Source organism: Panthera onca, chromosome C2 (assembly GCF_046562875.1).
Source record: "Panthera onca isolate mPanOnc1 chromosome C2, mPanOnc1 haplotype 2, whole genome shotgun sequence".
Taxonomy (NCBI): Eukaryota; Metazoa; Chordata; class Mammalia; order Carnivora; family Felidae; genus Panthera; species Panthera onca.
In genome coordinates, this window is record NC_138347.1 from 25931528 (window position 1) to 25954302 (window position 22775).

Below are 22775 nucleotides of genomic sequence, written 5' to 3' on the forward strand. Positions count from 1 at the left end.
AACAGCCATGGATGCCTAAAATGGAATCCCTGACACATTCAATTTGATTAAAAGAATGAATTAAGTAAACCTTTTTCCAACACTTTTGGAGAGAAGAATTAGTTGATTACATTTGTTGCCTTAACAATTCTCACTTGATCTCTTAACTATTCACTATATTTGTGATAATATATTTTCTCACAGCTTTCCATATTTCAGGGGAAAAAATACTACTTTCTCAGCTGGGCTTCTCTCCAGTTTTTCTGAAAGTTTCCTTCTAGAAGCTCACATCTGGAAGCAGTCACATCTGGAAGCAGAACAGCTCCCCATGCCCAGGTATTGATATTATGCATAATTACTCACAGATGGCCAGTGAGCCACCCCAGCCCAGAAAGCACAGACACATCCTCAGGGTCAGTTTGCCCATCTGCACCAGACCTCTGGAAGAAATCTAGAGAATTCATGTTTCAGAATCACCACCCAAATCCACCTTTAGCTCATGAGAAAACTGCTTTCTGACCAAATATGTGAATAAATTAAAACCTGAACTCTCATCCAGCAAAATGAAATAGAACTGATTATATTCTCAATTCTTCACCCTGGAGAACACAAGTCCAATTTATGGGGAAAAAATAAGCTACTTAGCTATTTGTGTGCTCCAAAGTGGAAAAAAAAAAAAAAAAAAGTTTAGGTTACACCTTTAAAAGAGGATAAATATTCTTGAGTACACATTTTTTTTAGAATCATACAGAGAAAAGGCAATTTATTTATGCTTTCCCAGGCCCCTGAAAATAGTTCCCTGGATACTTACCCATTGACCTTAGGGGTAATATGGTCCCACATTTGGAAGGCCCTGAAAATTTACTGGTGTGGTTTTTTTCTACCCAGGACCAGGAAAATTCCTAGAAACGTCTGTTTATGGAATTGAATTTGTCTTGTTTCCAATTCTTTCTAACATCTCCAGCTCTCTTGATGTGGTCACATTAAAGATTGAAGAAGAAACAATGAAAACCTTAGGGGAAACAAACACTGGTCCCTTTCTTCTTCTCCAAATAAGTCCATTCACTGTTGTCCATTCTTTTTATGAGCTCTTATATACTGAATATTTATCATCCAAAACTTATTTATATTTGAGAAGGTCTGTGTTACCATCCATTCATCTTTAACAAAACTACATTAGCAATATAATCCCATCTCTAAGACATATTATAAAGGTTTTGTTAGGTGATGTGTCTATAGCCTGCCCACTGGAAATGCCTCTTAAGGATTAAAAATCAAAGTTTAGGAACTGTGATGAGTCAGTACATCAGACTTCTTTCTGCTCAGAAGCAAGCATAAGGATCAGCTGGGGATAGGTAAGTTAAATGATCTCCTTTCCCTAGTCACTGCTTCATTTACTGATCTTGTTTGAATACTTGCCCACAACATTTTCCCTGAACACTTCTGAAAGGATTTTAAATAAGGATGCTTTTCTATGAGCCATCTGGCGGCTTCCTGGAAAGCAACAGTACAAGATGTCCCTCCTCACAGTGATTGATTAGATTCCCAGGGGAACCTTTCAAAGCTGGTCATTTACAACAAGATGCTCACTGCGGGCCAAACTGGCTTTTAGGTAGCTCTAGCTGAACTGATGCGATACAGGCAATCAAAGATAATGAGTTCAATTCTCAGACATAAAGAAGTGGTAGAAGAACAGGCTGCAATAACACTGAAGTCTTCTGCAAAGGGAAAGAGGCAAAAGAATTTCCCCCAAAGAAAGTGAACACTCAGATACAGTATACTGTTTGCTCAACAAGCATTTAAGGAGCACCTATATGTAGCGCACATTAATAGGCACCAGGAATACAGGCTGGCAAAGGCATAATCTTTGTACCCCAGAAGCTCATGGTCTGCTCACAAAGGAGAGAGCCCTAATAGCAAATATACTGTACTTTAATTTGAAGGTTATGGAAATAATACAGGAAGCAAAATATAAAAGAAAGATGAAGGTCTGAACTAATCTCAGTGAGAAATAAACCCAACAGAAAAGAGAGTACAAACTTAAGAGATATAAATAATTATTTATTAAAGACAAATTGACTGTGAAAGGTGTGGAGAGAAAAGCATTCAGGTCTGGGAGAATGAGGAGGGACTGCAGGAGGAACACTGCAGAAGGGAAGCCCGGAGGAGAGACAGCCTGAGGAACCATCAGTGTGTCAACTAGATTACAGTCTTGGAAAGGGACAAGAGCCGATTATCCCGTAAGAGAAGGAAAAGAGCAAGAGCAGACTCTGAACAATATCAAGTTTTAGGAGATAACAGAATAGGAGATTCTGATGAAGGAGACAGAAGTGACAGTTGGTGAGAAAGGGGACAAAAATACAGTGGCTTCTGAGATGCCAAAAAAAAACACAAAAGTTTCACAACAGGGAGCAGTCAATTGTATCAAATGTCTCAGAAAAGTTAAGATGGGGACTGGAAAATATTTCCAGGATTTGAAAAATAAGAAAACGTTATTGAATATGGCCAAAGTAGTCAACAGAGCCTTGAAAGCAGTGTTGCATGCTGGCCATATTGGTGTTCGAGGAGACATTTAATCTATCATCCAACAAAACTTTAACTGAAGAACTTAACAAATCACATTGGCTGAGCAACTGCAGTGTCTATTCAGTGATTAGTCTCAGGTTTTACACAGAAAAATTCATGCCACTTATAAGAGACAGGGTTTTGTCAACTTGCCCAAAATATTCTGAATCCAATAAGCTTAGATCTATCAGTAGTCCTGCTGTGCAGTCTTGAGATAACACTGTTGACAGGCATTAACCTTTTGTTTGCTGTATCGTAGAGAAGTCTAGGGTATCCCTGAGGGGAAGGGATGGGGCCCAGGGTTGGAGGGGATACAGTAGCTTTTTAGGAACAGTGTAGAAATACATGAATAGTTTACCAACATGTAAGGTCCTATCAATATGTGCAGACTGATTATCAGCCCTGAGATAACTAAGAAGCAAAACTGATCACACAGGTAATTTCAACTTGAAGTCATTAGAGCTTTTTAATCTTAGAATGATAAGTGGTAGCATATTTTTTTCCTTTTATTTGTGTGTAAATATATACATACTGAACATATTTTGCATTGTTTCAGAATCTGTTTCAACTAGGGGAGAACCAAAACAGGTGAAAGGCCACATGCTTGTGACCCTAAACTCCATTCAGGGAAATAAATTGTGTATCTCTAAAACAACTGCTAATAATTACTAACATCTGAGTACAGCAATGAGAAAAGAAAAAGTAAATTTTATATGAATGCTGGTAGAACCAAGCTCAAGGGAGTGATCAGGATGGGATAATGTTATTTTAAAAAGGGTATTAGAGGTGCCTGGGTGGCTCAGTCAGTTAAGAGCCAACTTTAGCTCAGGTTATGATCTCATGGTTCATGAGTTTCAGCCCACCTTGGGCTCTGTGCAGACAGCTCGGAGCCTAGAGCCTGCTTTGGATTCTATGTCTCCCTCTCTCCCTGTCCCTCTCCTGCTCATGCTCTGTATCTCTCTGTCTCAAAAATAAATAAATAAACTTTAAAAAATAAACAAACAAATAAATAAAAAGGCTTTCAGAGGCGAGACCGGTACTGAAATAGGGCATTAATGGAAATACTTTCTTTATAAATATCATTGAAACTCTTTATTTTTCCTCCATGCTCACATTTTGTCACTAAGTAAATAATAGTGAAACTTTATAGTTGGTAGAGTAAAGCAAGCCCTTGGCTCAAGAAACCAGAATCCTATGCCTTTCTCTGTGATACTTAGTGGTGGGACCCCAGAAAAGCAATTTCCCGTTTTTGGGGTGTGTGTGTGTGTGTGTGTGTGTTGTGTTTAATTTTAATTTATTTTTGAAGAAGAGAGATAGAGCATGAGTGGGGGAGGAGCAGAGAGAGAGGGGGACACAGGATCCAAAGCAGGCTCCAGGCTCTGAGCTGTCAGCACAGAGCCCAACGCGGGGCTGGAACCCACAAACTGTGAGATCATGACCTGAGCCGAAGTCGGACGATCAACCAACTGAGCCACCCAGGTGCCCCTGGATTATCGGCTTTCTAATGTCTCCTCCACATCCAGGAGTCTAATCTATCAATTCTAAGACTCTAAAGCCTCTGGCTGAAGAACAAGCCAGCACTAACACAAAGCAGTTAGCATGTTTGAGCCACAAAAGAACAGATGAAGATGAAGAATTCCCTGCAGGGCTCTGACAGCAGAATTTTGAAGAATGGATAATGCATACTACGTCCTGCTCCCTCATCCAACACAGAACAGGTTTCTCTGCCAACAGTTCACCCCGTAATCACCACTCCCCTATCAACATCTCCTCACTGTCTACCAATCATGACATCAGTATTGATACCACTGCAGTTTTTGATAATAGTATTTATAGCACAACTACTGATATCTTTTAAAAAGCAGTAATTCCATTTAATTTCCTGAATTCTAAATATGATTACACTGGATATAGTTGCTACAGTACTGAATCCCTTTTTTTTTTATTTAAACTACCATGTGAAAAGAACATCTAACCCGTCCCAAGTATGGAAATGTAAGAAAATAATTTTCTGTCTCTCTTTCCTGATAAGACCTACTGTCTCTAAATTACAAATATAAATGCCAATTGACTCAAACCATGCTCTGTTAACTTTTGGAAAGTAAAAGAGGAAAATGAGCTAATTTCCTATGAGTGAGCTAAACTTGTACTCTTTACAATAATAATTTTTTTTTACTTGTAGTAAATGCTGTAATCTATCACTTTGTGTACATTTTACTTATTTATTTAGCTCATATTTATTTGATAAATGAGAATTTCCTCAAGCTAATACTCCTAATCAAAATCCATTATTTTAATCAAAAGTCAGAGTACAGAATTCTTTTATAACCTTTTTTGAATTCCAAATGCTCACTAATTTAGAAAAGGGGTCTTTTCTGAATGTGTCCCCATATTACCAAACATTTGTATAGACACTGAGACATGCTGAGTGATCTCAGTACTATAATGATAAAACCAAACACTTAGCAAACTGAGTACAGTTGACTGGAAGGTCCCAAAACACACATATTTTCCATTTGAGCCAAGGATTCAATGTTTTTCTATTTTTACTGCATAACCTGGCTTTGGTTACCTCTAAGAGTACAATCATTAAGATGCAGGAGGTTTGGAATACCTAATACCCAGGACTAAAAACTAAGGACAGAAATATTTTGTAGCTAATTTTAGTAAACTCCGTACCTTCCCTTTTCTTTTTTTTTTTTTTTTTAATCTTCCTATGTCTTTATTTCCTTTTAGTGAGGGTGATTATATCCTTAACATAGAAATGAGTGTTTCTGTTTCATGGGCAAGAAAGAAAAGACAAGTGAAGAAACTCAACAAGAGGAAAAACATCCATGGAACAGAGCAGTGTCATCCAGAAAAGACAAGGAAGTCAAGCTAAGTACCCCAATTTTGCAACAAAACAGAAGAAACAAACTAAATCACGCAGGGCCAAGAAGGGGCCTTCACATTTAGTTCTGAGAGAACAATATGCAGTTCCCCAACATTCAAAGACTGGACTGAATTTTCCAACTTATAATCAAAGGCTCAGTACTAAATATACCTGCCTTTGTTATACTGCTCTCTCCTTGCATTTATTTCCAGCAAATTTAGACAAAGTAAAAAGCATCTTAGGGGCACCTGGGTGGCTCAGTTGGCTGAGCATCGAGCTCTTGATCTCAGCTCAGGTCTTGATCTCAGGGTCATGAGTTCAAGCCCTGCATTGGCCTCCGTGCTGAGCATGAAGCCTACTTAGGGGGGAACAAAAGGCATTTTAGACTCTTACTTTCTAACTTCCACCAAGAAAAATCTTAATTTTGGTTTTACAGTTATCCCTATTTGAATCCCTATGGTTCCCAACACAGGATGCTTATTCTTACCAACAGTCTGACAGGAACAGATGAGCATCTGAATTCCTTTTGCAAGCTGGCTCTGTACACAGATACTGAACAAATGCTTTTGAAGATAATGTTATTGGAAGAGGAAAGTTTAAAAAGTAGTAGAATACCAGGATGTATGAACAGTAGTGTGGCTTGAGAGGAGTCAGGAAGCAACCTTTCCTTCTCGACAGTGGTCTGACCCTAGCAGAATCCTGTGTCCAGTCTTCACAGTTCAAATGAATGTGAAGAAATGTGAGAGGGGCTAGAAGAGAGCAAAAAAGTAAAATACAATGAGGAAAAAAAAAATTCAGAACTGCTATTTGGAAAAAAAGATTAAAGATATGAAGACTGTATAATCTGGAAAAGCAAAGCCTTTGGGGAAATTAATTAGAAGAGTCATAGCGAATAAAAAGTCAACCAAATTATTCTTCATCTTGACCAAGGAAACAATAAGAGAAAATGTGCTAAAATTAGAATGAGGGCAACAGAGCTTGGTTAGACACAACGAAGAAACTCTTGGCCTTGACATTGAAACTTTGGAATACACTGCCAAAAAAAGAGTGGTGAAATTTCTTGGAAACATCAATAACAGTCTGTACTAATTGATGAAGGCATTTCTCTGCTGCAAGAAAAAAAAATAAATCAGATTAACTTCAAGAAGTCCCACTACTGGGGCATATTTAAAAGAATTTAGCTACCTAAAAAGTAAGGTCAGATTAAAAGTTCCCTAGCCCAAAACATTTTGTTCACAAACAAAATAGGTCTCTGACACCTCCGAGTTTTATTTGATTACATTTAAGCAGCCTGAAGTTTGCATTACAATTTTTAAAAATTATTTTTATAAAGTATCCTTGTCTCTGTTTCTTGCACCAGAGTGTTTTCAGCAACCAGGATGCTTTAGGGTCCTGTGGTTATTGAAAAAAGACAAGGACATTCTGATTTATATAAAAAATATGAGATATCCAAATTGACTTTCTGATCAAGGCTTCTATAAGACTATTTCCCATTTCTATAACCATGGCCCCTTCTCAAATTAATTTCCTTCACTTCATTAATAGCCTACCTTGTGTGTTTTTCTAAGTCCTGAGTGAGCAAAACATGGAGGAGAATAAAAGAGATGAACATAAGAAGGAAGCAAGAACAAGATCAGGAAGTATGAAAGAAGTAGCTTGAACTTTATTTGGATGGGATGGGAGAGACCTTAAATGATTCTGAGTAGAAAAGCTACATAATCCAGTATTTATTTTATTGAAATCATTCTGAAAGTGTGGAGAGTCTAAATGAGTAAGGGGAGACTGAATATGAGCTACGATCATGGCTTAAATATGGCACTCAAGATGGAGCATGTAAAGGGATTCCAGAAATATTAAGGGGCATCGTGATTAATTGGATCAAAGATAGGGTTAGTGAATGAGGGAAAAATCAAGGACAATTCTCAATTATCTGACATAAAGAAAGACCAGGAAAGCAGAAATGCTTCTTTCCCACTCACTCAAGCCCACAAGCTCCAAGGGTGGGAAGATTGCTAGGAGTTATATGAACTCAAATCCTTATTCTTTCTGGATCAAAGGTATTCAGTTGCACAAATAGTTGGATTGCCTTTAACATATTTCTGAAGCTCTTTTCTGAGATATCCTTGTTTAATCCTCAAAACAGTCCCATAAATTATTTCACAAGTGAAGTCCCAGAGACACTGACTATAGAGTTAGTAAATGAGCACATAAGCCTAGAATCCAAATGCCCTGACTTGTTACACAGCACTTTAAGTTTTTGTAAAATCCTATTCCCAAAACTCAAGTGATTTTCTTCTCCCTAAAATACATCATTGCTAGCACAAATAAAAACTCCAACTATTCCGAATCTTATGTGAATAGTAAATCCACTCTTTATCTAATTTTCAGGTTTCGTGGCAACTCTAAGATAAGCTGCTCTGGTGGTTTCTGCACTAGCACTCCCCCAGAGACTGTCTATAGAGTCATCATGCAGAGTTTTAATTGAATCTGCCTAATGCCCTCCTGGAGATTAAAGGTAAGTGTTTCTACGAGGAAAGAAAAGTAATAGAACAGAAGAGCTTAGGGTCAGGTTGTACAATTTCAAGAGAAAGAAATAGAACAATCATATAGCATTTACATTTATGGCAATAATAGCACATACCCTAGCACAAAAATACTTAATTCAGGGCTTATTCTCAGGGAAACTTTCTCAGAGATGGACAACAGGAAACCAAGAACAGCCATTCAGTCATTCGCTGAATGCCATCTACGATCATGAAATGAATCTCCTGAAATATTTAATTTCATGACTTCAGGCAGGTAAGGTCAAGGGAAAGAAAAGAAATCATAATTATTGTTAAACTGGATGAACTCTGACTCAACTGACCAAGGTGGTAGGCTGAAAATTCCTTAGAACTGTTCTTTTGTTTAGAACACTGTAATGACAGGTTTACTTATGAAAGAGAATATCAAATGGGCAAGAGTTTAAATAAAGAAAAAAGTAAATCTTCCGCAAAATAAATTAACAATATTCTATTCTCCCTTGGCAGACAAGGGGGACTAGGATTTTATGTCTTTGAATATTCTTTTTCTATGCCATTTACTTTCTTCCCTTTTTGAGGTTCACCAACTATATGTATAATAAATTAAAATTAATATATAATATAAATTATAATATAAAAATTATTGTTAATTAATACATATTATTTCCTTTGTGTTCCTTAGTACAATATATTCTACAACCATTTTTATGTCTTTGTTCTATCCTCTCTCTGAGATTGTATGTTCACCACGAAAATTTCAGTCATGTAAGTTTTCATTTTTAATTGCTTCTAAATGTGGCTTTTATCTCTACATTATACTTTCCTGTTTGGTGATATTATTTACATACAATAAAATGTACCAATGTTCCATGTACAGTTGGATGAATTTCATGGATTATATTCAGCTATTCAGACATAACTATCATGTAATTGAAGATATAGAACAACTCTGTCTGTTCCTGTAAATCCTTTATGCCACATGTTGAGATGCTGTGAGATGATTCCCTTATGAGTCTTAGAATCCCTTTTGTTTAGCTGAGAGGGTTTACTGGGTCTTTAAATATTTCTAAGATTTTAACAAAACATCCAACAGTCACATCTTTGATCTTTACCCTGAGGCGATTTCTTACTCTGAGAAGCTTTTCCAATCTGGACAAATTGGGGATTAATTTTATTTTCCATTCAGGCAAGTTCTGGGTCTTATCACTTCTAAATTCTGCCTGCAAACTGAATAATCCCCATTTTATTTCCTCTCTGTCTTCCCATACTTTATCATATATAGCTAAGAGAAGTCAATTGATAAATTCGAAATCTTGCCTGGTATTCTTCTTAGCTACAATCATAAACTTATAGGCATATCCTCTATTTTCTAATTTATTTCAATAACAAATTTCGTCAATATTTTCACTTCCAACAATAAATTCACTTTTTTCACATCTTTGCCACTTTTTCAGCCACTGATTGCTGACCCACAGCAAAACCAATATTATATATTTTAGGCATTATTACAGTAGTACCCCACTTCTAGTATCAATTTCTATATCAGTTATCTATGCTACATATTAAACAATTCTAGTATTTAGTGCCTGAAAACCAAGCCTATTCTATTTCTGTGTTATACTGTGAACCAGCAATTTGGGCTGGGCTCAGCTCAGTGGTTCTTCTGCTTGTCTTCCCTGAGACCATTTATGTGCCTGGACTGACCAGCACTGGGTATCGAAAATGATCTTACTCATATGATTCACATGTTTGGTGGCTGGTGCCAGCCATCTGCAGCATCTCTGTCTCCAATTCATCTCTCAACCTCATGGAGGCCAACCTAGTGATCAGAAGTCTCACCCCATCACTTTTGCCACACTCTTATTAGTTAAGAAAGCAATTACAAGGCCAACCCTGATTCAACAGGTAGAAAATAACTCCATCTTATGATAGGAGGAAGAACAATGTCATGTTGCAAAAAGGATATTCACAAAGTGACAGAAGGAATTATTGCAGCCAACCTTTGCAAACAATCTGCTACTTCCCACAAATGTTCACATGTTGTACTTTCATTATCATTCAGTTCAAAGTATTTTTGAACTTACCTCTTGACCTCCTTTTTGACTATGTTATATTTAGAATAAATATTTAATTTACAAATATTTGGGGATTTTCTGGTTATCCCATTTTATAGATTTCCAATTAAATTCATCCATGATAAAAGAACATATGTGATAAAATCCTAATTCTTTGAAATTTACAGAGCCTTGTTCTATGGCCTTGCAAATTGCCCATACTGGTGAACACTCAAGGTACACATGAAAAGAATATATATTCTATACTTCATTGAGTCTAATGCTCTATAAACATCAATTAGGTCAAATTAATTATAATTTTTAGTGATATCAAAATCTTTACTTACTGATACTTTGTCTACAATTTCTCTCAACTATTCAGAGAAGAAATATATTAGGTTTCTCCAGAGAAGCAGAACCATATATATATTTTTTAACGGAGGCTGAGAAGTTGATAATTTGTATCCACAAGCAAGTAACCCAGGAAAGCCTGTGGTACAGTTCGAATCTGAGTCCAAAGGCATTTAGAACCAGGAGTGCTGATGGTAGAAGTACCAGTCCAAGTTTAGAATAACCATGTCTTGGCTCAAGAAGTCAGGCGGAGAGAAGGAGTTCCACCTTCTCCACCATTTTGCTCCATTCAGGCGCTCAGTGGACTGGATGATGACCACCATATTGATGAACGCAATCTGCTTTACCCAGTCCACTATTCAAATGCTAATTTATTCCAGAAACATCCTCACAAACACAGCCAGAAGGATTTAATCAGATATCAGGGCACTTCAGAATTTTTATTAGGATATTGTTTTAATCATTCTTTCACCAGTTCTGTTTTCTCCTTGGTCTGGGGACATATCTCTGCAGCGTTCTGTGTTAAGAAGTCAACGTGCCTCAATCTAAAAGTTCTCTAGGCTACTATCTGAAAACACCTCACCCTCGCTTTACTCTTCCTCCCAGCATTCTCTCTTAACAAGGAGGTAGAACTCAGATGTAAGGAACTAGTTATTATCACATTTCCCTCTTTTGTTTGGAACTTTGTTCTATTCGCTGGTTACCCATCCATCTCTCTGGGTCACATCACTTTAATCAAATAATAGTTGCATGGTTCCTTTCTAGACTTTAACATTCACTTTACTGTTTTCTGCTAAAAATAAGAGAAAGTAGGTTGGCACTAAGCACGATCTCTCTCATTTCAGTCCACTTTCCATACTATTTGACAGGTTTGTGACAAAGTTTGGGGCTTAGGAATTCAGCCATTTCCTTTTCCACTGAAAATAAAGAGGAATCTCACTCCTCCCCAGCCATTCCCACATATTGGTTTTGTTTCTTTGACAGTTTCTGAGCAAATGAAATGGGGAAAAAATGTCTTTTATCTACAATTTTTAACTAGAAGTTCATTCTTCAAAGAGACATATAATATTTAACTTGCAACTCAAAGCCAAGGATGTGACAGAATTAGGTTGCATGTCCAGAATACATATGTTTTTACACTTCGCACCCGGACAATTTAATCTGGAAAACTCTTTGAGGCTAATGTATTATCTAGCTTTACTCTGCAGCTTTCTAGAAATCAGGTCCCAATGTTAGCTAAATTACAACTGAGAACTGGGAATCCATTTCCTTCCAGAAATTATTCACAAGAAGAAACAAAGATTAGGTTGTTTCAAGTGGCTTCGTGTCTCCAACATGTCACTGTTGCAACCACCACTACCAGTGCATTCAGGGTTCATAAAACCTGTAAAGGCTGTTTGTTCCCAGTAGACGAGTTCAGTTACAAATAATCAATTGCTTTGTATTTAGACATTCCATATCCAAATTTAGCATACCACAGAGTTATATGCCCCCATGAAGCATTTTTGTTAAATCACAATATTCTAATTAATCTGAGTGATTTTTCCACATGCACACCCACTAATACATTCCAAAAATGAGAAATGCTTTTCACAGCATTTACTAAACATACACTAAGCACCTTCCATGTGAGGGTGAAAGGAGTACAGTTCAAGTCCGTATTTCCAATTTAGCATTAAGTGAATTCTTTTTTATGCCTCCCAATTTAGCAGGCAAAGGAGAACTCTAAATGTTTCCAGTCTGTAATGAAGCAACTGTAACTAAGTATTTTTTAGGTGTAGAGGGTTATTCTTATCGGACAAAAACAGAAATTTCTAAAACAGTCAAAGAATCCTTTTTCATATTTATCTTTGGTCAGTAGAGGCTAACTAATTAACTCTTAGTGAGTTTACCGCATATAGAGTAAGGTGATTGCAAAGAAATCATTAAATCTCCATTTCTAAGAAGTCTGTCTATGTGCCCACCACTTTCTTCCCACTAGTTACTGCCAGATGGATGGCAGCAAAGAAAACATGTTTGTCACCAAAAATGCAGTTGGGGGCAGGGAGGATATATACCAAGAGCCTTTTTAATGGTTATATAAACCTTGATCTCTAAACTCTGCTCTTTCTAACCTTGGAAAGGTCAAGCATCCTTGTATCTCAAAAGGAAACTACAGGGACAACATAACCCTCAGAAGCATAATAATCTGCATTAGCTGGTAACATCCTTTCAAGACTAATTTCCACACCAGGACAAATAAACATACATAGTAAAGAGAAAATTCCACAGTTCTCACATCAAGAATTTATGGTCCCAAATGAGCAATTCAATTACTGGCCTAAGGAAGGCTCCTTTGAAAATAAAGGCTCCTTTGGAAAGGCCCCCAAAATTGTTTTTAACCTCTGACTTCTCAAGTTCTCCACCTCATATCAAATAATATCAGGTCCTCACACACAAGATGTTGCTACAGCTTCTAAGAGAAAAAGATAACAATTTTTCACAAGCTCACTTTCATCTCATTCTGCAACCTGCTCATGACACCCAGGGAGAAATAAAAATCTGTGCTCCACTTATCTGGTAACTGCCCAATTTCTCAGACATTCATAAACTCTGCACCAGAGAATCATCCTGCTTCTGGCTGTTAGAGTACATCATCAGAGTTGTGTAAAGACAACTCACAACACAATCTTCAGGGTCCAAGATTTTTAAAGATACCTACAAAGTCACTTTTTCCTTTCTACCTCTTCCTTCCTAGTAGAGTCTTTGTTTTACTCAATTTGAATCGGGCTGTGAGCCCTAAGCAGTGGTCGATCCAGGCTGCAGTTGTTACCTTTCTTCTGTGCCACTTAAATCATCTGTCCTCCATCCTCCACCTCCCTAGGAGCAATTTTCCTACCCCAGAGAGTCACAGTATATATTAAGTCAGGTTCATGGTGAAATAACTTCACCGAAAGGTTGCTGTCAATGAAGGAAGGAAAAGCCCTTCTTCTTTATTGTCCATCAGATCTATCATGGCACATTTCCTGCAAGCATTTTTGTTCCTGGTTTTGTTTTCAGCAAATCCTATTCTAATATAATTGGTGCCCATTTTTAACATGGATATGAAGGAATTTGGTGGGTACACATTGTAATACTGGACCAAACTCTTCCAGTTAGAAGTACTTCCCTTTGTTTATATATTTGCCAAGTGCAAAGAAAAGTGTTGCCCCGTTTTAGTCGAAATAAAAGAGGCTCAGTACACTTACTGTGCCTGAAACATCATGCACAGCAACAGAAATAGGTCCAACCTGCAGTGCCTTCAGAGAGCCTACTGTTTCTTACAAACTGTGGCATAGTCATCAGTAAGTCTGACATCCAGATCTCAGAATGCAACCCAAAAAATGAAGTTCAGAGGCTAATGGTCTGATGGAGAAGTAACATAGACTTCTCTTCTCAGTAAAGACCCAAAATACAGCATTGTCTTTGTTTAAGCACAAGTGGGATCCTAACACCAAACCACCCTGAATTTGTCCTCATGTATCATACTGAGCATCCTATGTAATTATTCCTCCACTTGGAAGCTAGGACAGAGAATGGAGAAGTCCATTACTGGCATAGTGTTAAATAACAAAAGGTGTGGATCAGCTGTCACCTTTTGGCAACTTTAGTTGAGATGACAAAGAGTCAATATAGGCAAAGAATTAAGATTACTGAAAAATAAGCAAGCTCTGTCTCTTGTACGCTCACTCTCTCTCCATGTGTGTATGTGTGTGTATCTGTATATATGCTTATATATATGTATCTTAAATCATTCAGACTGCTGTAACTGAATACCAATGACTGCGTGGCTTATCAACAACAAAAATTTGTTTCTCACAGTTCTGGAAGCTGAGAAGTCCAAGATCAGGGTATTTATCGACAGATTTAGTTTCTAGTGAGAGCCGCCTCCTATTTCACAGACAGTTGTTTTCTAGCTGTGTCCTTATATAGCAGAGAGGAGAGGGAACTCTCTGGGGATTCCTTTTGTAAGGAAACTAATCCATTCATGAGGGCTCCACTCTCATGACCTAATCAGCTCCCAAAGGCCCCATCTTCAAATACTATCACATTGGGGATTAGGTTTCAATATATGAATTTAGAGGGAGGGTGGGGATACGATTATTCAGTCTCTAGCAATATTTATATAAACATATATTTTTTAATTACACAGGTAAACCATGACTACATATTAAAGTATTAAAACTTTTCAGATAAGATCAAAATTCCTTTCAATTGACAATTTGGCCTAGCTTGTCCCTGTATCTCCCCAAAGATAACTTCTACTCTTATAGCTTCCATTCTCATCTTCTTGGAACGCTGCCACCTCAGTGTTATGAAGAAGGCCAGGCCACCTTACCAGAGGATGGGTGATCACATGGAGAACTGAGGAGTCTCAGCCGACATCCAGTACCAACTGCTGCACATTTGGGTGAGGACAACTTGGACCCTCCAGCCACAGAGAAGCTTTCAGATAACTGCAGCTTGAGTGATCCCAGGTGAAACCAGGATCAGACTCTCCCAGGTTACCAACCTATGGATGATGACAAATAATAAGCGACTGCTTGGACCTGGGAGGTTTCAGGTCTGTTACACAACAGATAACTGAAATCTATCCTTTGTCCATTTTCTATTAGGCTAGTGATTTCTCCTTCTTAAGTTGTCGTTTTAATTTTTTATTCTGAAACCTATTCCTTCTTAATAATAATTTTCACAGATAACAGGGTTATTGCAAGGAACTGGCTTATGCAATTGTTGAGGCTGCCTAGATAAGACCAAAATCCATAGTGTGGGTCTCTCCAAATGAACTGAAATTGTAGTCCATGGCATGGAATTTCCTCTCCTTCAAGGAAATTTTGGTTCTGCTCTTAAGGCCTTCAAAGAATTAAATCAGGCCCATTCACATAATCTAAAATTACCTCCTTTACTTAAAAGTCAGCTAATTAGGACTTTAATAAGATCTTCAGAACACCTTCATAGCAGCACCTAGATTCATGTTTGTTTGAATAATGGGGATCAGAGCCTACCTACCTAAGTGGACATATAAAATTGATCACTATACTTGTTTTTAAATTTATATGGTGTCTTAAAGAAACCCTTGTGCACTATTGTTAGGAATTCAAAATGGTGCAGCCACTGTGGAAAACAATATGGAGGTTCCTGAAAAAATTAAAAATAGAACTACCCTACAATCCAGTAATCTCACCACTGGGGACTTACCCAAAGAATACAAAAACACTAATTCAAAAAGATACATGCACCACTATTATTATTACAGCATTATTTGCAATAGCCAAATTATGAATACGACCCAAGTGCTCATCAACAGATGAATGGATAAAGACGTGGTATATATATATATATATATATATATATATATATATATATATATAATGGAATATTACTCAGCCATAAAAAAGAAAAAAATCTTGCCGTTTGCAACAACCTGGATGGATCTGGAGGGCATAATGCTAATTAGAATAAGTCAGTCAGAGAAAAGACAAATACCATATGATTTCACTCATATGTGGAATTTAAGAAACAAAACAAAGAAAAACAGAAGTAAGCCAAAAAACAGACTCTTAACTATAGACAACAAACTGGTGGTTACCAGAGGGGAGGGGGGTAGGGGGATGGGTGGAACAAGTGAAGGGGATTAAGAGTACACTTACCACAAAGAGCACTGAGTAATGTATAGAATTATTGAATCATTATACTATACATTTGAAACTAACATAACACTGTGTGTTAACTATACTAGAATTAAAATAATAAATGAATGGATGGATGAATGAATGAATGAAAATTTATATGGTGTCTTTAGTCAACATTAAGATTTTAACATCTGCTCAGGTCATGATCTCATGGTCATGAGATCCAGCCCCAAGTCTGGCTCTGTGCTAAGTGTAGATCCTAGTTAGGATTTTCTCTTGCCCTCTCCCTTTGCTCCAACCCCACATGTTCCTGTGTGTGTGTGTGTGTGTGTGTGTGTGTGTGTGTGTGTGCGCGCGCGCGCGTGTGTGAGTTTGTTCTCAAAAATAAATAATAATTTAAAATTTTAAGCTTTTAATTCTAATGTGATATGATTTATCAATATTCTTCTTTATGTTTTCTGATATTATGTTTAAAAACCATTCCTTTTGCCCATGTTTCTAAACAAATTCTATTATATTTATAGTCTTTGTGGGTTTGTTTGCTTTTTTAAGGTCTTTATATTATTATTACGTACTTTATCTACCTGCATTTTTTTTAATGACTGGTGTATGGTAGGAAAACTAACTTTTCTCCCAAAATGGATGGCCAAATGTCCCAATGTGATTTTTTAAAAAATTAACCTTTTAACCATTCATTTGAAATGCCATGTTGCTTATAAGTGGAGGTTTCATTGGAATATTATTCCTGTTTTTCACCTTTTCATACAAGACTTGGCCAATATTTCCTTCACATTATGAATCAAGATCAATTCATTGATCAGAAAGACAGGGCAGTTGTGCCATCCTGAGTATTTAGAGGAGCTGATGCCCTGCTCCTTAATCTGTGTATGCGTATGTCGGTTAAGCATTAGAAACAAGCTTTTTGGATCATACAGAATGGATTATTGTGAAGGTATTACTGCTGTGTGACTCTCAGTATAAGAAAAATAAGAGTGTGGCTCAGTCATTAGCATCTGATTTTGGCTCAGGTCATGATCTTACTGTTCATAAGTTCAAGCCTTGCTTGGGGTGAGCTCGAGCCCAGCATCAGGTGAGCGTGAGGCCCACTTCAGGTGAACCCTGCTTCTCTCTCTCTCTCTCTCTCTCTCTGCCCCTCTCTCACTTGCACTCTCTCCCTCTCAAAAAGAAGGAAAGAAAGAAAGAAAGAAAGAAAGAAAGAAAGAAAGAAAGAAGAAAAGAAGAAAAGAAGAAGAAAAAGAAAACCCAAGACAGAAGAACGAAGTGGGGCAGATAATTATGCAGAGATAAGAAATGGCAATCAGTCCATGCTGGCTTTCTCCTTTCTTATCCCAGACCCTCCAGAGGCTTATCTTCATTCTGGTCCTGAAGTCCCATGAAAAATCTATTAAGGCCTTATTAATAGTTCCCCATTTTATAAGTAGAATGAATACACTTTTATTGCCATAGATGTCCTCATCTTATTCAAATGGAAGCTCGTTGGTTTATTAAAAAGGCACACGAGAGAGAAGCTTACTAGATACAAACATTCAGTGAGTCTTGGGAATCTGATGGTGTGCTTTACAACAGGAAGAGTTCCTATTAATAAATTGAATTATTTAAATCACAGATTATTAAAGAGTTTCTACCTAGCTCCCAACAGATAAACTCTGATTTCCCGTGGTAACAACGTCATGCTAGGTATTATTATTTTATTTTTTGTATATATAAGACATATCAAAAAGGTGTATAAAACATAAATGTACAGATTTATAAAGTGACACACATGTAACCGACACACAGGTCAAAAAACAGAATATTAGCAGAACCCCAGAAGCCTCCATAATGTTCCCTCCCAATTACTATAGCCCTCTGCTCCCCAAAATCAGTCACTATGCTTTCTTCCAGCATTGTAATATAATCTTGCCTGTTGCCAAACTTTATATAAATGGAATCTGGAACTACTGCCTTTCTTCTTTTCCCTAATATATGTTTCTGAGATTAATCCACTACAATTTGTAGCAGTAGGTCATTAATTTTCTCTGCTATAAAGTATTTCTTTGTATGAATATAACTCAATTTATATGTTCACTCATTGCTGATGGAAATGGGATTGTTTGTAGCTTTGTGGCTATTATGAATAATGCTGAGATCAATATTTCTGTAATATCTTTTGGTGAATATGGGTATGAGTTTCAGCTGCATTTTTACCTAGGAGTGAAATCCCTAGGTCACTAGGTTTGCTCAGCTTTGATAGATAACACCAAACTGCAGGACTACTTACATTCCTTTCTGGGCCCAGTGAAATGTGAAGTTTCAGAGTCCCTTGTTCAAAAATTATTAAGAATTTCAAGACAAATGGTAGACCATTAGAACAAGGGGGCGGCCCTTCCAATCTCAGGGCCCTCTCTGATTACATAGGGCACTCACCCACAAAGCTGGTCCTGCTAAATCATATCCCAAAGTAGTTGTACCAATTCATACACCTCAGTTTGTCATGTTGTTTGGATTCATGGAATTATTAGGCTTACAATAGGGCCACACATTTCATGATCATAAGAGCTGGCCCTAGAATTCTCTCAGGAGAAAAGCTTTTGGGAAAAGATCTTGTTTGACAAAACTCATAGAGTAAAGGGAGAGATTCTGAAAGAAAAACCAAGGCAACCAACATGAATACTTGGTTTTATTCATGGGACAGTGTGAACAATGTATTTCCTTCTGAATGGAGTAGGAGAGGTAAGTGACAAGGTGCAGAGAAGGGAAAAAAAAAAAAAGAGTGATATGAGTTTGGGTGGTGAAGAAAGCCCAGTGGCAGACTTTTATGAATAAGAGTTTGTAATGTTCAATTTTAGTTTGTTTACATTTACAAACTGTAAGCATTTCTCCCCATCTCCAATAAATAAATTTTCAGGATTGTGTGAGGATAGATTCTTTGTAGATATTGATAAGGAGCAATGTGTCACATTTAAACAATGCTTTTTTAAAAAACAAAATTAGCGTAGAAACGAAACTGCAACAGAGGCAATAAACTGGAATCCGAGGTGCCTATATGTCCGTATGCCCTTGTGTATTTTTGGAAGAGCTTAGACTTTCACAAAGCATAGAATATGGGTTTCAGCTGCTTTTATTTGAAATCAGGGGTTGGGGTGCATGGGTGGCTCATTCGGTTAAGCATTCAGCTCCTGGTTTCAGGTCAGTTCATGATCTCACGGTTCATGAGTTCGAGCCCCACATCAGGCTCTGCACTGACAGCTGTAGAGCCTGCTTGGGATTCCCTGTCTCCCTCTCTCTCTGCCCCTCCCTCACTATCTCTCTCTCTCTCCCTCAAAAAAAAATAAATATTTTAAAAAATGATAATAAAATCAGGGCTCATAAGCATTATAGATAAGTAGTAGTTAACGTACTTCCATATCAATTCCCAGGCATAATACACACTGCATTGGTTCTCCTCTAAATAAATGTAACATGAAACAGGAAAACAGAACTCTGCCTTCTTGTCAAGATAGAACAGCAACCATTTTAACACTCAAAGGTTCCAGTACACCAGTGGACACTGGGACAGCCCATACGTGGGGCGGCAATCCTGCACAAACATGACAAAACCCAGTGGAAAGACTATAGTGCCTAGGGGGATAAGATGGTGTCAACAACTAGTTTGATCAGCGAGGACCTAAGCAGTGATCAACCACATTTGATGAAAAGCAACACAGGGTGCCTGGGTGGCTCAGTCGGTTAAAGCATCCGACTTCAGCTCAGGTCACGATCTCATGCTCCGTGAGTTCGAGCCCCGCGTCGGGCTCTGGGCTGATGGCTCGGAGCCTGGAGCCTGCTTCCGATTCTGTGTCTCCCTCTCTCTGCCCCTCCCCCGTTCATGCTCTGTCTCTCTCTGTCTCAAAAATAAATAAACGTTAAAAAAAAATTAAAAAAAAAAAAAAAAAGAAAAGCAACACAATAATACACATGTGTGGACTGAGGGGGAGGAGAGGTATTTTCAGAGAACTGTATTCCTCAATAACAAATGAAAGTAACACCCACTAGAACACAAGTTATACACATTTTAGGAGCTTAAGAAGCTTCAAGTTATACTTTTTCTCATGTTGTAGGTTGGTTCTGTTTACACCTCCCAGCTGGAGTTTTTCATTTATCTTTGTATCCTTGGCCTTTCACATAGCACCTGGCACATATTAGTCACTTAATAATGATTGCTAATTACCTGACTGATGAATTAAATGAGGCAATAAACTTTTATAAAGAACCACGAAAAGTTTTCTACCAATAAAAGTTATCTGAAATACCTAGCAAAATGAAAGGTGAGAAAGTAGGAAAGTTACCCAAAAACTAAAAGCATAGTTTATAAACAGTCAAGTGTAAAAAAATAAATCTAGGCTCCAGTGCTTAGAGAGATGAATTTCAAGTCAGTATGAAGATTATCAGAACTGCAGGAATATAAAATGTGTCTGTGGGTAGACATTGTATTTTTATGAAAAAACAATGACAACCAATCAGAAAGAACTCTAAGTATGACTTTGGGCAAATAACTTAATCCATAAAAATCACAAACCTGGATCACCCTCACTGTGAGCTGTTTCTGCCTGTCTTCAGGTCACTGAACACTATTGCGAGAGACAGAGAGCTATTCAGACTGTACACATTACAAATCCATGCAGTCTAACTTCAGATGGGCCCTCCATACTCAGCAATCTTGTAATCCTGTCCACGGCAAGTTCAAAATTTCTTCTTTACTCACTTTCACCTGCCCTTTTCACTACTTCTAGCTCTAGCTGATGATTTCCTCTGCATCAGTGGGAATTTGAAGCACTGGGAGCATCAAACTCTTGTCTTTTATCAACCCCTGTCCACATCTTAGTGCATAGGTATCTCTATGCCTACCCTTCTCTCCCAAAATGTTTCCTCCCCTTCTCCAAAGATCACTCCTCTGTGTATGTTCTCGGTCACACCCCTTCCTACTTTCTGTGCACCTTGCATCCCATACTTGTATATATTTTGTAATCAAGAATAATTCAGTAATTGTCATTTCAGTTCTTGATGTTTGGCTATTTCCAAATAAATCTTAATACCTCTGATATAAAGAAATTTATAATTCTCTAAGGCACACCATGAGATAGTCATGCTCCTAACCAGAGTGAGCTTCGTGGACAATATAGAGGAAATACAAAGTAAGGAAAGGTAAATTTGGTTAAGAGTGTCAGTTCTAGAGATAAACTAACTGGGTTCAAATCAATGGCCCCACCACTTATAAAGTGGGTGACCGCTAGCAAATTACTTAAAACTTTCTTTTCCTACATAGTATTATTTGAGGATTACATTAATAAGATTATATCGTATGGTTGTTTTAATGACTAAATGAGTAAATACATGAAAAGTAATAAGCCCTCAATAAAGATTAGGTGTTGCTGGTCCTGCTAATAGGCAGTCTAAAATCTCAATAGAGCTTTGTCATACTTTCATAACCATCAAGAATAAAGTATATGAGGGGTGCCTGGGTGGCTCAGTTGGTTAAGCATCCGACTTCAGTTCAGGTCATGATCTCGCAGTTCCTGAGTTCAAACCCTGCATCGGGCTGTGTGCTGACAGCGCAGAGCCTGGAGCCTGCTTTGGACTCTGTGTCTCCCTCTCTCTCTGTTCCTTGCCCACTCACATTCTGTCTGTCTGTCTGTCTGTCTCTCTCTCTCTCAAAAATAAATAAACATTTAAAAAAAGAATAAAGTATATGAAGAAACTAATATTCTCTAGTGGTACATGCAAATTTAGTCTCAGGAAATATTCCTAAAATATTCCAAACACTATTTCTTTTTCTTTTTTAGGTTTATTTATTTATTTTTGAGAGAGCAAGCATGTGCGGATGGGGGAGGGGCAGAGAAAGAGGGAGAGAGAGAATCCCAACAGGCTCTGCGTTGTCAGCACAGAACCCCACATGAGGCTCAATCTCACAAACCATGAGATCATGACCTGAGCCAAAATCCAGAGTCGGATGCTTAATCAACTGAGCCGCCCAGGTGCCCCAACACATTATTTCTTCTGGTTCCCCTTAACACTGAGGGCTTCCCAAGACCCATTCAAGGTGTTCAATAAATGTTTATTGATTGGCATAACCTCTCATGCCTTGGCTTCCAAATTTTAAAAATAGGAATAATACCTGAAGTACTTAAATTGCAAAATTATTTTAAGCATACAATTTTGAATGTTTTAGAAAACATGAAAGAAAACATATGCATATAAACTTCTTTTGATGATAATACAAGTAGGAAATGGAATATTTGAGTGATAGGAAAAGCAAAAAGGAGTGATATACAGATATTGCCATTCAACATTATAGAAAGTGGAGACAATATGAGGATATTTATGAAAAATATTATAATAATAAAAACTAAAAGGGACCAAGTAATATGATATTCTTGCTTACAATTAGAAAAACAAAAAAAAAAAATGACATACCTTAAGACACTATAAGAAAAAAATCAAATTCTTGCAGTGGCTTGAATATAAAGCAAGAAAGGAAGAAAGGATTATGGCTGAAAATAAGTCCAAATTTAAAAGACTTGTGTAAACAACCTCTACTGAAAAATCTAGAAAATTTAGAGAACAAGGAGGGTTGGAGGAGGGTTGGGTGAAGGATGAAGCAGGAAGAAAGAAAGAGAGAGAAATGAATGAATGAATTGGGTATAAATGAAATATCTCCCATTCCTATTTACTAAATTCCAGTAGGTGGTGAAATATTTCTAACTCCAAAGCTTTAATAAGTTATTGAGCCTATTCCCAGCAT

General features: G+C 37.4%; 1 protein-coding gene across 2 annotated transcripts in view; it reads right to left on the reverse strand.

Moving 5' to 3' along the window:
* The window catches only part of LOC132683884 (uncharacterized), a 351206-nt gene that overhangs the window by 104181 nt on the left and 224250 nt on the right, over positions 1–22775 (reverse strand). The window contains exon 5 of one of the 2 annotated variants that reach the window (XM_078452866.1): positions 14701–14874. The exons of the other annotated variant lie outside the window; for it this stretch is intronic. Within the exon in view, the coding sequence (XP_078308992.1) occupies positions 14737–14874 (138 nt within the window). The 3' untranslated portion in view covers positions 14701–14736. The remainder of the gene's footprint in view (positions 1–14700; positions 14875–22775) is intronic. 2 annotated transcript variants of the gene reach the window in all.